This window comes from Pristiophorus japonicus, chromosome 15 (genome assembly GCF_044704955.1).
Source record: "Pristiophorus japonicus isolate sPriJap1 chromosome 15, sPriJap1.hap1, whole genome shotgun sequence".
NCBI classification, from domain to species: Eukaryota; Metazoa; Chordata; class Chondrichthyes; family Pristiophoridae; genus Pristiophorus; species Pristiophorus japonicus.
The window spans coordinates 72,602,419-72,613,972 of NC_091991.1; the positions used below are offsets into that span (position 1 = coordinate 72,602,419).

Genomic DNA, 11,554 nt, shown 5'->3' on the forward strand with positions numbered 1-11,554 from the left:
CGGAGGACCTATTTGCCACATTGGCTGGAGGAAAACTTTTCTCGAAACTAGATTTCACATCTGCGTATATGACGCAAGAACTGACCGAAGGGTCTAAGCTACTCACCACCATCAACACACATCGAGGCCTTTTCATGTACAATCGATGCCCATTCGGCATCAGGTCGGCAGCTGCTATATTCCAGCGCAACATGGAGAGTCTGCTCAAGTCCATCCCGGGGACGGTTGTGTTTCAAGACGACATACACATCACGGGCAGGGACATCTACTCCCATCTCCGCAACTTGGAGGAAGTACTAAAGCGATCGGATCGCTTAGGCCGAAGAGTTAAGAAATCCAAGTGTCTGTTTCTCGTGCCTGAGGTTGAATTTTTGGGCAGAAGGATTGCCGCTGATGGAATCCGCCCAACAGAATCCAAAACCGAATCAATTCGTCTGGCACTCAGGCCCCGGAATGTCTCGGAACTGAGCGCCTTTCTCGGACTACTCAATTACTTTGGGAACTTTATGCAGAACTTGAGCACGCTGCTGGAGCCTCTCCACCTCTCCATGTGCTACTCAGAAAGGGGTGCAATTGGTTTTGGGGGGACGCCCAAGAACACGCCTTCAATAAGGCATGCAACCTTCTATGTTCCAACAGTGTGTTGACTTTTTTTGACCCAGGTAAAAAGCTAGTTCTTACATGTGATGCGTCAGCGTATGGGGTCGGATGCGTTTTACAGCATGTCAATGATGCGGGTAAATTACAACCCATTGCTTATCCCTCCAGGTCACTTTCGCGGGCGGAGCGCGGGTACGGTATGGTGGAGAAGGAGGCGCTCGCGTGCGTGTACGGTATCAAAAAGATGCACCAATACTTTTTTGGGGCCAAGTTCGCATTAGAAACTGACCACAAACCCCTCATGTCCCTCCTATCCGAGAGCAAGGCAATAAACGCCAACGCCTCGGCGCGCATTCAACGGTGGGCACTCATGTTGGTGCCTTACGACTACACAATAAGGCACAGACAACTGTGCCGACGCGCTTAGCAGGCTACCCCTGGCGACCACAGAAGGGTCCGACGAACAGGACTGTGAGATGGTCATGGCTATCAATGCCTTCGAGTCCACAGGTTCGCCCAATCAGAGCCTGGACGACCAGCGACCCCACATTATCCTTAGTCAAAAGATGTGTTTTAACTGGTGACTGGGCAGAGGCTCGCGATGCCTGCCCCGAGGAGATCAAACCTTTCCATAGGCACATGCATGAACTATCACTACAGGCAGACTGCCTGATGTGGGGCAGCCGAGTAGTCATGCCTTTGCGAGGCAGAGAGGCGTTTGTCCGGGAGCTCCACCGAGAGCACCCGGGGATCGTTCTCATGAAGGCCATAGCCAGATCCCACATCTGGTGGCCTGGCATTGACGTGGACTTGGAGCTCTGCGTCCGACGGTGCACCATTTGTGCCCAATTCAGCAATGCCCCCAGAGAGGCCCCCCTGAGCCCCTGGCCCTGGCCCACCAAACCGTGGTCGCGGGTGCATGTAGACTATGCGGGCCCATTCATGGGCAAAATGTTCCTCGTAGTCGTCGATACATTTTCAAAGTGGATCGAATGCACCATTTTAAACTCGAGCACCACCTCTACCACTGTGGAGATATGTTTGCAATGCACGGAATTCCCGACATATTAGTCAGTGATAATGGTCCGTGTTTCACCAGCCCAGAATTCCAAGGTTTTATAGTTGACCACGGCATAAATCACGTTAAGACGGCACCGTTCAAGTCGGCCTCCAATGGCCAGGCGGAGCGAGCAGCGCAAATCATTAAACAAGGCATGCTTAAAATCCAAGGTCCCACTGTCGCGACTGCTGCTGGCATACAGATCTCATCCGCATTCGTTGACTGGGGTTCCCTCCGCGCAACTATTGATGAAACGGACCTTAAAGACGAGGCTCTCGTTAATCCTCCCAGACATGCATGAAATTGTTGAGGCAAAGCTAACTGAGTACCATGACCGAAATTCGAGGGTTCGGTGGAATGAGATAGGGGACAAAATGTTTGTGCTAAATTATGGCAGGGGCCCCAAATGGCTTGCAGGGACAGCAACAGGCAAGGAAGGAAACAGGCTACTGGTTGTACAAATGGACAATGGCCAAACCTGCCGGAGGCATGTAGACCAAGTAAAAAATAGATTCACCAACAACACTGCAGAACCAAAGGCAGACTACAATGTGGAACTCACACCACACCTGGTGGACAGTCAGAGGGAACAACCTAAGGAAAGGGCAGTCTCAACAGACAGCCCAGGCGAGATACCAGCAATCACACCGAAAGAAAAACAGGCACCAAGGCAAACAACTGAACCACAACTAAGACGCTCCACACGAGAGTGTAGACCACCTGAGAGACTGAATCTATAAAGACAATAAGACCTTGGGGGAGGGTGATGTCATGTATCGCACATCACTGTATATAACTGTATCTTACCATGCTATACATGACTGTAACTAGATATGACCTGTAACCACAAGCAAATCTTACCACCAGAGGTGCATTTGCAGGAGACACTGCACACCTGTCCCACACAGGTCTATAAAGGCAGGTCTCAGGCAAGTGAGGCATTCGAGAGCTGTGAAATAAAGGTGCAGGTCCTGAGTGACCTTGACTTCAGCATGTGCCTCGTGCAAGTCTGTACTGCAGGGTCAGGACTTTACATAACTATAGGCCCATCAGTTTAACATCAGAAATAGGTAAGATGCTTGAAAGAATCATAAGGGATGCAATATATGAATACTTGGATAGGGAGGGACATAATGGGACACCCAATATGGCTTCATTAAAAAAAGAGGTCATGTCTCACAAATCTAATAGTAATTTTTGAAAAAGTTACAAAGTTGATGGATGAGGGAAGCCCAGTAGACATTGTCTACTTAGATTTCCAAAAAGCTTTTGACAAGGTGCTGCATAAGAGGCTTCTCTATAAGATTGGAGCCTCTGGTATTAGTGGAAATATACTGAATTGGATTCAGAACTGGCTAGCAGGATGCAGGCAAAAGGTAGTTATAGAGGGATTTGGATCTGTTTGGAGACCGGTGGTGTCCTGCAGGGATCAGTGTTGGGACCGTTGCTTTTTACTATTTCTATTAATGATCTGGATTCAGGGCTTGGCGGCACAATATGCAAATTTGCAGATGTCACCAAGATCTGTGCGAGTGCTAGAACTGTAGAAGAGGCTCGTCTGATTTAGGCAGATCTTAATGTGTTGGGAGGTGGGCTCATGACTGAAAAATGATGTATAAATTAGATAAGTTCAGTGTAATGCATGTGGACAGGGCAAATGCTCAACGTTCATACACCCGCTAGGGAACGGCATTAAAGATGGAGGATATAGAAAAAGATTTAGGCATTCCAGTGCATATATCCTTAAAGGTACACGAGCAATGCCGTGCAGCAATAGCTAGAGCAAATAGGGTGTTGGGGTGTACACCCCAACTGAGTGTAAGACGAGATGTCCTGTTTTGTCCTTGTACAGAACATTAGGCAGTTTTTTGTCCAGTTTTGGTCTTCTCACATGGCGGGTGATAGTGAGGCTCTGGAAGGGGTGCAGAAGAGGGCCACTAAACTAATTCCAAGTCTAAAGCATCTTAGTTATCAAGATAGGTTAAGAGATTTGGAACTCTATACCTTAGAGCAGCATAGACTTTGGGGGGTATGACAAAGGCTTATAAGATAATGAAGGGAATAGACAGTATTCCAGCTGACAGTTTATTTCAATTAAATAGGTTGGGCAGCACCATGGGGCACAAATTTGCATAAGGCTAGATCTAGGTTAGATGTCAGGAGGGGGTTCCTTTCCCAGAGAATAGAAGACCTCTAGAACAAGCTGTCATTTCATGTGGTGGATACAGACTTGCTGAATTCGTTCCAAGCAAAAGCTGGAGTTGTTTCTGGCTGTGGCGGAGATGACCTCTTACAGAAGGTAGGTACTGCAGGGAATTCAAGGCCAGAGTGATCTCCTGGACTAGTTTTGATCACCTGGACTAGTTTTGATCACCTAGACGGGTCAGAGAGGAATTTCCCAGATTTTTTTCCCCAAATTGGCCTGGGTTTTTAATCTGTTTTTTTGTCTCTCTCAGGAGATCATATGGTTTCAGGTGGGGTGGAGTGTATATGCTGTGATTTGTGTGGGATAGGCTTGATGGACCAGACAGTCTTTACCTGTCCAACATTGTTCGCATGTTCGTATGCAACATCTTGCATTTGTATGGCACCTTCAACGTAGCAAAACATCCAAAGGCAATTCACAGCAGCATCATCAGATAAAATGTGACACCGAGCCAAAGGAGATACAGGTTGAACCTCCCTTATCTGGCACCCTTGGGACCTGGCCTGTCCCGAACGAGGGATTTTGCCGGATGAGGAGCAGTCACGTGTTTTAGGTGGACTACGCCTTTAAGTGCTGTTGCTGGGGTAAGTATGTGTGTGCACTGATTGGCTGGACCGACTGTCAGTCAGTCAGTCAGCCAATCTGTGTGCAAGGGGCCTCAAAGAGCCAGCAGGCCCCGGCGGGCCCAGAAGAGTCAGCCCGACCCCCCGGAGCGAGCGCTGTGGGGAGGAACGGCCGGCCCGAGGATTGTGACTGCAGGAGTTCCAGCAGGGCGACGAGGAGGCAGCCGATTGAGGAGAAAGATTATGCCGGTGAGTAGGATTTTGACGGTCGAGTTCTGCGCATGTGCCACCCAGCGGCCGGGAATGGTCCCGGACGAGGGGTGATACCGGATAAGGGAATCCCGGATAAGAGAGGGTCAACCTGTATTGGGACAGGTGACCAAAAGCTTGGTCAAAGAATATTAAGGAGCATCTTAAAGGAGGAGAGGTGGAGAGGTTTAGGGAGGGAATTCCAGAGCTTAGGGCCTGGCAGCTGAAGGCCACCGAGGGTATGAAGACAATACCTGCAACTGCAGCATGTCAACCAGATCTACCTGCCAGTGAGCCAGCCTTCTCCCTCTCCCCACAACGCACAGGTTAGAACTGGCAATGGTAGCTGCAAAATGATGCAACCACCTCCACCCCCCCCTCCCCCCGTATAGTGGAATACAGCCCCTCCTCACAACGATTGGGGATGAAACATCTGTGGGGTTTATGCCAATCAGACTCTGCCTGGAACTCAAGCATCTAGGCCTATTCCTGGAAAGTCACATGATGCACATAGACTAAGATCATCTTCCAAGAAAGTCAGAGTGAAGCTACAAACAACATCACCATACATGCAAGACCCTTGATATACACCCCAATGCAGCCACACCTCAGGGACCATCCTGGCTCCCAAACAGCACATGGTTTCCAACATACTGACTGCCGCAATGTACCCAATTATTCCTCTGTCAATTTACCCTGTGACAAACTGTACAGTGACTTGACGAAACATTGCAATTTTGTCTGTAGAAACACTGATTTAAAATCCATTGGTTGGGGCAGGAGAGGGTTGTCGATCTTTCTGAATTCTTCGCGCAAGAGCTGATCACAGAACTGGGGCAAGGCAGAGAGCAGTGCCAGGGCCCGACAGTGCAAAGGGTTTGGATAACAAAACACAGCTGAAAATCCACAACAGAGTGGCATTCCCTACCCTCCCAACCCCTTATGACATACAAAAGCAAAATACTGCGGATGCTAGAATCTGGAATAAAAAACAGAAAATGCTGGATACATAGAAACATAGAAAATAGGTGCAGGAGTAGGCCATTCGACCCTGCACCACCATTCAATAAGATCATGGCTGATCATTCCCTCAGTGCCCCTTTCCTGCTTTCTCTCCATACCCCTTGATCCCTTTAGCCGCAAGGGCCATATCTAATTCCCTCTTCCCTCTTGAATATATCCAATGAACTGGCATCAACAACTCTCTGCGGTAGGGAATTCCACAGGTTAACAACTCTCTGAGTGAAGAAGTTTCTCCTCATCTTAGTCCTAAATGGCCTACCCCTTATCCCAAGACTGTGTCCCCTGGTTCTGGACTTCCCCATCATCAGGAGCATTCTTCCCGCATGTATGCTGCTAACATATAGCCCTATTTCACTTCCACCTCTGTCAACCACTCCACTGCCTCTGTGTTGTCAGACGGCTAATCCCACATCCAGTCCTTCAGGCAGCATCTCTGGAGAGGAAGCAGAGTTAACGTTTCGGGTCGATGACCCTTCATTATAACTGGAGAGTGTTCGGAAAGAACAGATTCTTAACAAGCACTGAAAGGGGGAGGGGAAGAAAGAACAAAACATAGAAACATAGAAAATAGGTGCAGGAGTAGGCCATTCGGCCCTTCGAGCCTGCACTGCCATTCAATAAGATCATGGCTGATCATTCCCTCAGTACCCCTTTCCTGCTTTCTCTCCATACCCCTTGATCCCTTGCTGCTTTGTCCTGGATGGTGTCGAGCTTTTCGAGTGTTGTTGGAGCTGCACTCATCCAGGCAAGTGGAGAGTATTCCATCACACTCCTGACTTGTGCCTTTTGGATGGTGGAAAGACTTTGGGGAGTCAGGAGGTGAGATACTCGCCGCAGAATACCCAGCCTCTGACCTGCTGTTGTTGCCACAGTATTTATGTGGCTGGTCCAGTTAAGTTTCTGGTCAATGGTGACACCCAGGATGTTGATGGTGGGGGATTCGGCGATGGTAATGCCGTTGAATGTCAAGGGGCAAGTTAGACTCTCGCTTGTTGGAGATGGTCATTGCCTGACACTTGTGTGGCGCAAATGTTACTTGCCACTTATCAGCCCAAGCCTGAATGTTGACCAGGTCTTGCTGCATGCGGGCATGGACTGCTTCATTATCTGAGTGTGCAGATAGCATTCATCCATATTGTGATCTTCTCCCAGGCCTTCCTCCTGGGCCAAATATGATCACCCTCTTCACTGTGCCTTCCTTCATTATTAGGGTCACCTTATGGTTTATATGTTATTGCTGCAACATTTTAATGCATTTAAAGTTAGTCAATTCTGAGGCACTACATTACTACCTCATAAATATTCATGGCTATGTATCCCATAGTTATTTGCTTTTCCTTGATGAACCACTAACATAGATGGGAAGGGTATTGGGATATCCCATTGGCCTTAAAGAGTGGGTTAAAGAGAAATAAAATTGGACAGGGTTCCTGCTACTGATTGTTATCCAGCAACCCCCTTGTGGAAATCCGCACGTCTGGACTATTACAAATTGTGAGTGTTCAAATTAGAGATTTGCACAGGTTTAGCACCACTGGCCATTCCCATAAATGGATCACGTGTCCCTTACACAATCCAGAATGTACTTTTGCTGCCCATTATCTAGTTAAACACGACCCTAGCATGGCTCTTGGATTGTAACATGGGACCATTGCTGCATATACCAGCTACTGTAATCTCGCATATGTCATCATGTGCGTTCTCCTGTTTTTACAAAGGAAAACTGAAAAGCACTCCATTGAGAGGAGGCATGATTACAAATCAACGAACTGGTTTATTTTACACAAAATACTGAAATGAACAGACTACAGTTTCCATGATAAATTTCATTCACCTACACTTCTTGTTTCATGAAAAAATTAGACACACTTTAGGCAAAAGCCCACTTTGAAGCTAACTATATCCAAACTTTCAGACTGTTTATATTCACATGCTTATCACATAGAATTTACAGCACAGAGACAGGATATTCAGCCCAACTGGTTTATGTCAGTGTTTATGCTCCTTCCAGCCTACTTGATCTCATCCTATCCGCATATCCTTCTATTCCTTTCCCCCTCGTGTGCTTTTCTAGCTTCCCCTTAAATGCATCAAAGCTATTCACTTCAATTACTCCCTGTTCCACAGTCTAACCACTCTCTGGGTAAAAAATGTTTCTCCTGAATTTCTTTTTGGAGTTATTAGTGATTAACTTATATTTATGGCTCCTAGTTTTGGACACCACCACAAGTGGAACCATTTCTACGTCGACCCTATCAAACCCCTTCAAAATTTTACATATCTCCATTAGGTCACCCCTCAGCCTTCTCTTTACTAAAAAAAAGCCCCAGTCTGTTCAGTGCTTCCTGATAGTTATAACCTCTCAGTTCTAGCATCATATTTGCAAATCTTTTTTGCACCTTCACCAGTGTCTCGATATCCTTTTGTAATACGGAGACCAGAACTGTTCCCAGTACTTTAAGTGTCATCTAACAAAGGTTATATACAAGTTTAACATAACCTCTCTACTTTTCAATTCTAGTCTTCCAGAAATGAACCCCAGTGCTTTGTTTGCATTTTTATGACCTTGTTAACCTGTGTTGCTACCTTTAATGATTTGTGAATCTTTATCCCTAGATCCATTTGCTCCTCTACCTCCTCTGTGTTATAATTTTTCTATGATTCTATGATTTAAACATTTATTTTCCAAGGAGTAAGTGGCCTCCTTATTCCTCCTTCCAAAATGCACCATTTCATACTTACGTATATTAAAATTAATTTGCCATTTTCACAGCCTGGCGTCAGGAGAGTGAAAGAGAAAAAGCTATCTCTTTGAGGCTGGGTTGACTCACTTAACCACTAATAAAGTTATCAGTTATCACTTTGATTGAAATTGATGCTCTTTGACATGGAAGCCTGGAGCACCCAAATGTTCATCTTAGCCAAGTACCTTGCTGAGTTCATGGAATGAGCCAAAATCTGGCCATTAAGGTGTCATAAGGAAATAATTGTATCATAATGGGTGTGAAATGCTTGAAAATGTATGCAACAATCCCCTTTGTTTATTAATTAACATTCTAAATGACAATGACAAACAGTCTGGATATCATGTCTGCTGGTTAATATTGAGAAATACACATTATATTCATTATTATAAATGTAAAAAACTATTGTTTGGGCAATACAGTGAAAACCCCAAAACACTACATGGGCGAGAGGAGAATCAGACTTGGGTGTAATAGCCCCTGTAATCCAATACCTTGTCAGCACTCACTGTCAAGACTCACAACGTGAAAGAGGAAAAGCTATCTCTTTGAGGCTGGGTTGACTCACTTAACCATTAATAAAGTTATCAGTTACCACTTTGATTGAAATTGACTCTCTTTGACGTGGGAGCCTGGAGCACCCAAATGTCCATCTTAATCGCCACTTGGGTTGGGTACCAGAAAGAATCACTGCTCATGAAACGTTAATCTAACAAATTATCAACATATTTTGGGGATGAGGGGAGAAAAATAAGTGAGAAAAAATAATGAATGTACAAACTACATCATATTATAATCCCTTCAGCAAGTATTTTATTTATTTATTAACACTATTTCAAAGAAGAGCAGGGGAGTTATCCCTGGTGTCCTGGGGCCAATATTTATCCCTCAACCAACATAACAAAAAACAGATTATCTGGTCATTATCACTTTGCTGTTTGTGGGAGTTTGCTGTGCGCAAATTGGCTGCTGCGTTTCCTACATTACACCATTGACTACACTCCAAAATTACTTCATTGGCTGTACAGTGCTTTGAGACATCCGCTGGTCGTGAAAGATGCTCTATAAATCCAAGTCTTTCTTTCTTAATATTGCTCAATATTTATAATATTTCTTTATTTACCATATATCTTTCCTGACACTGGATTCTTCTGAGCTTTAGGTAATAGTCCAAGTCCTTTTTGGTCTTCTCTGCTTACCAATTTCCTGACAATAATCTTCAAATAGACGTAGAATTTTGATTGGTGTCTCTGAATTGCAATACTGTCCTTTTCATATGTAAGGTGCGGTTGTTTCTGAGCGAAGTATGAAAGGATACATTTCCATGCTGTCTTTACGATTACTTTTCTAAGGGAAGGTCTGTGATAGGGTGGAAGACAGGAGAGATTAGAGAGACAAAAGGGATGTTGGCCCGAATTCAAATGGTAATGGCAGGAGTAATCCCCTCTCCCCTTCCCTCTGAGCCTGTTTCTTTTTTTCTCCTTTTCTCTAATGGCAGTTGGTCATTATCCCGCCATTCACACCCTATCCTGACTAATGCTTTTCTAACTCCTGACATTACCATTTGAATGTGGGCCAACATCCCTTTTGTCTCTCTAATCTCTCCTGTCTTTCAACCTATCACAGACCTTCCCTTAAGTCATATCCTGTGAGACGCAAGTTTTACTCACAATTTGCAGCAATTTAACCTGATCTTTATTCTAGTGATAAACTGTCAGGAAGAGAACAAGGATTAAGTGGTTCTCTTTCCTTCCCATGGGTCTCAATTATAGCAGAAAGAACACTGTGTGCGTGTTCTATTTTTGATGAAAATATTACAAAACTCCTTTGTCAAAAAAAATATTGCATTCTGAAACAAATCTCACCTGCTGTGATTTTCTTAGTTAGCAGAATTCCAATTGTACAACTTTAAAAATAGCCTCCAACATCATTGTACCTAAATAATAAATGAAACTTCCTCGCCAACAGCTGGCTATTTTACCTACAATTATTTTGCACAAGTTCTATCGATAGCTTGTAAAATGATCAGCACCCAAAATTTCCTCTTCGCCTTATCTATCATCAAAGCAGGCAGACCAAAAAGTAGTTTCAATTACTTTTATCCAACTTACTGGGTTTTTGCAAAGCCACACGCAGAAAAACATGAACAACTTTATTTCTTAGGGTGCAGTTATTAGCAGAATTTTGCATCGTTACAGAGTAGCTTTTTGTGTACATTGCTATAACTCAGCAGACTAAAGCCATGAGGTGCGTGACCTTTCCCCCCCACACTCCCCCACTCTATTTCACACCCATCTAAAAATACGTGATTGAAAAGATGGAATATAAAATGAATCCAACAAAAGCCAGGTAAATGCGACAGCTCCAGTTGAGGTAAGCCTGCGATGGGCGGAACAGCCTCCTTCTGTGCTGCGATTTCTTTGATTCCATGTTGTAAACGGAGAGGCAAAGGTAGTCAGCAGTTGTTGGCAAGTCCCACAGGTTCCACATCAAAATAACATTTTACACTTAGCCTTTTTTGTTGGTGGTGGTCGCTTGCTAGGCCGCATCCATTCCAGCAGGCTCCACCCAGAGCAGTCCAACATCCCGGTGGGGTCCAAAAACAGGCCTTAAGCCCCTCATTACCATAATGCAAGGAGCCCAATGCCAGTCTTAGGCAATCGCCCCAAAAATGGCCCGATCCAATAGAGTCAGATGTTTTCAGGCGCCTTGGGCACAGGACCTTGGTCCCCCAAACTGGCTCTCATTGCGCCTGCTATACTCCTATAAAACGGGCGCAACAAGTTCCAATGCCTGCACGTGAGCTTTCAGAACAACATAGCTCTCACTAACTACCTCTCTGTTCAGCGTGTTCTGATCTTTCACACTTCCATCTACAGCAGCTAAAGAACACAAAAGCAAAATACTGCATTTCGTTTAGGCACTTTACAGCCTTCTGGACTCAACATCGAGTTCAACAATTTCAGACCATAACCTCTGCCCATATTTTGCTCCCTTTCCTCCTTTATTAAAAACCCCCTTTATGTATTTTTTCTCTGTTTCCCATGGCAGCTGGTAATTATTCAGCCATTCACACCCTATCTAGACTAATCTTTTTCCAATTTCTGCC

The 11,554-nt window shown here is 45.1% G+C and overlaps 1 protein-coding gene across 1 annotated transcript in view; it reads right to left on the bottom strand.

Moving 5' to 3' along the window:
• The window catches only part of LOC139281555 (uncharacterized), an 80,058-nt gene extending 69,183 nt beyond the window's left edge, over positions 1 to 10,875 (bottom strand). The window contains exons 1-2 of the mRNA XM_070901719.1: positions 10,751 to 10,875; positions 9,569 to 9,804 (exon numbers count right to left, since the gene is read on the bottom strand). Of these exons, the coding sequence (XP_070757820.1) occupies positions 9,569 to 9,804; positions 10,751 to 10,875 (361 nt within the window). The remainder of the gene's footprint in view (positions 1 to 9,568; positions 9,805 to 10,750) is intronic.
• Between the last annotated feature and the right edge of the window lie 679 nt (positions 10,876 to 11,554).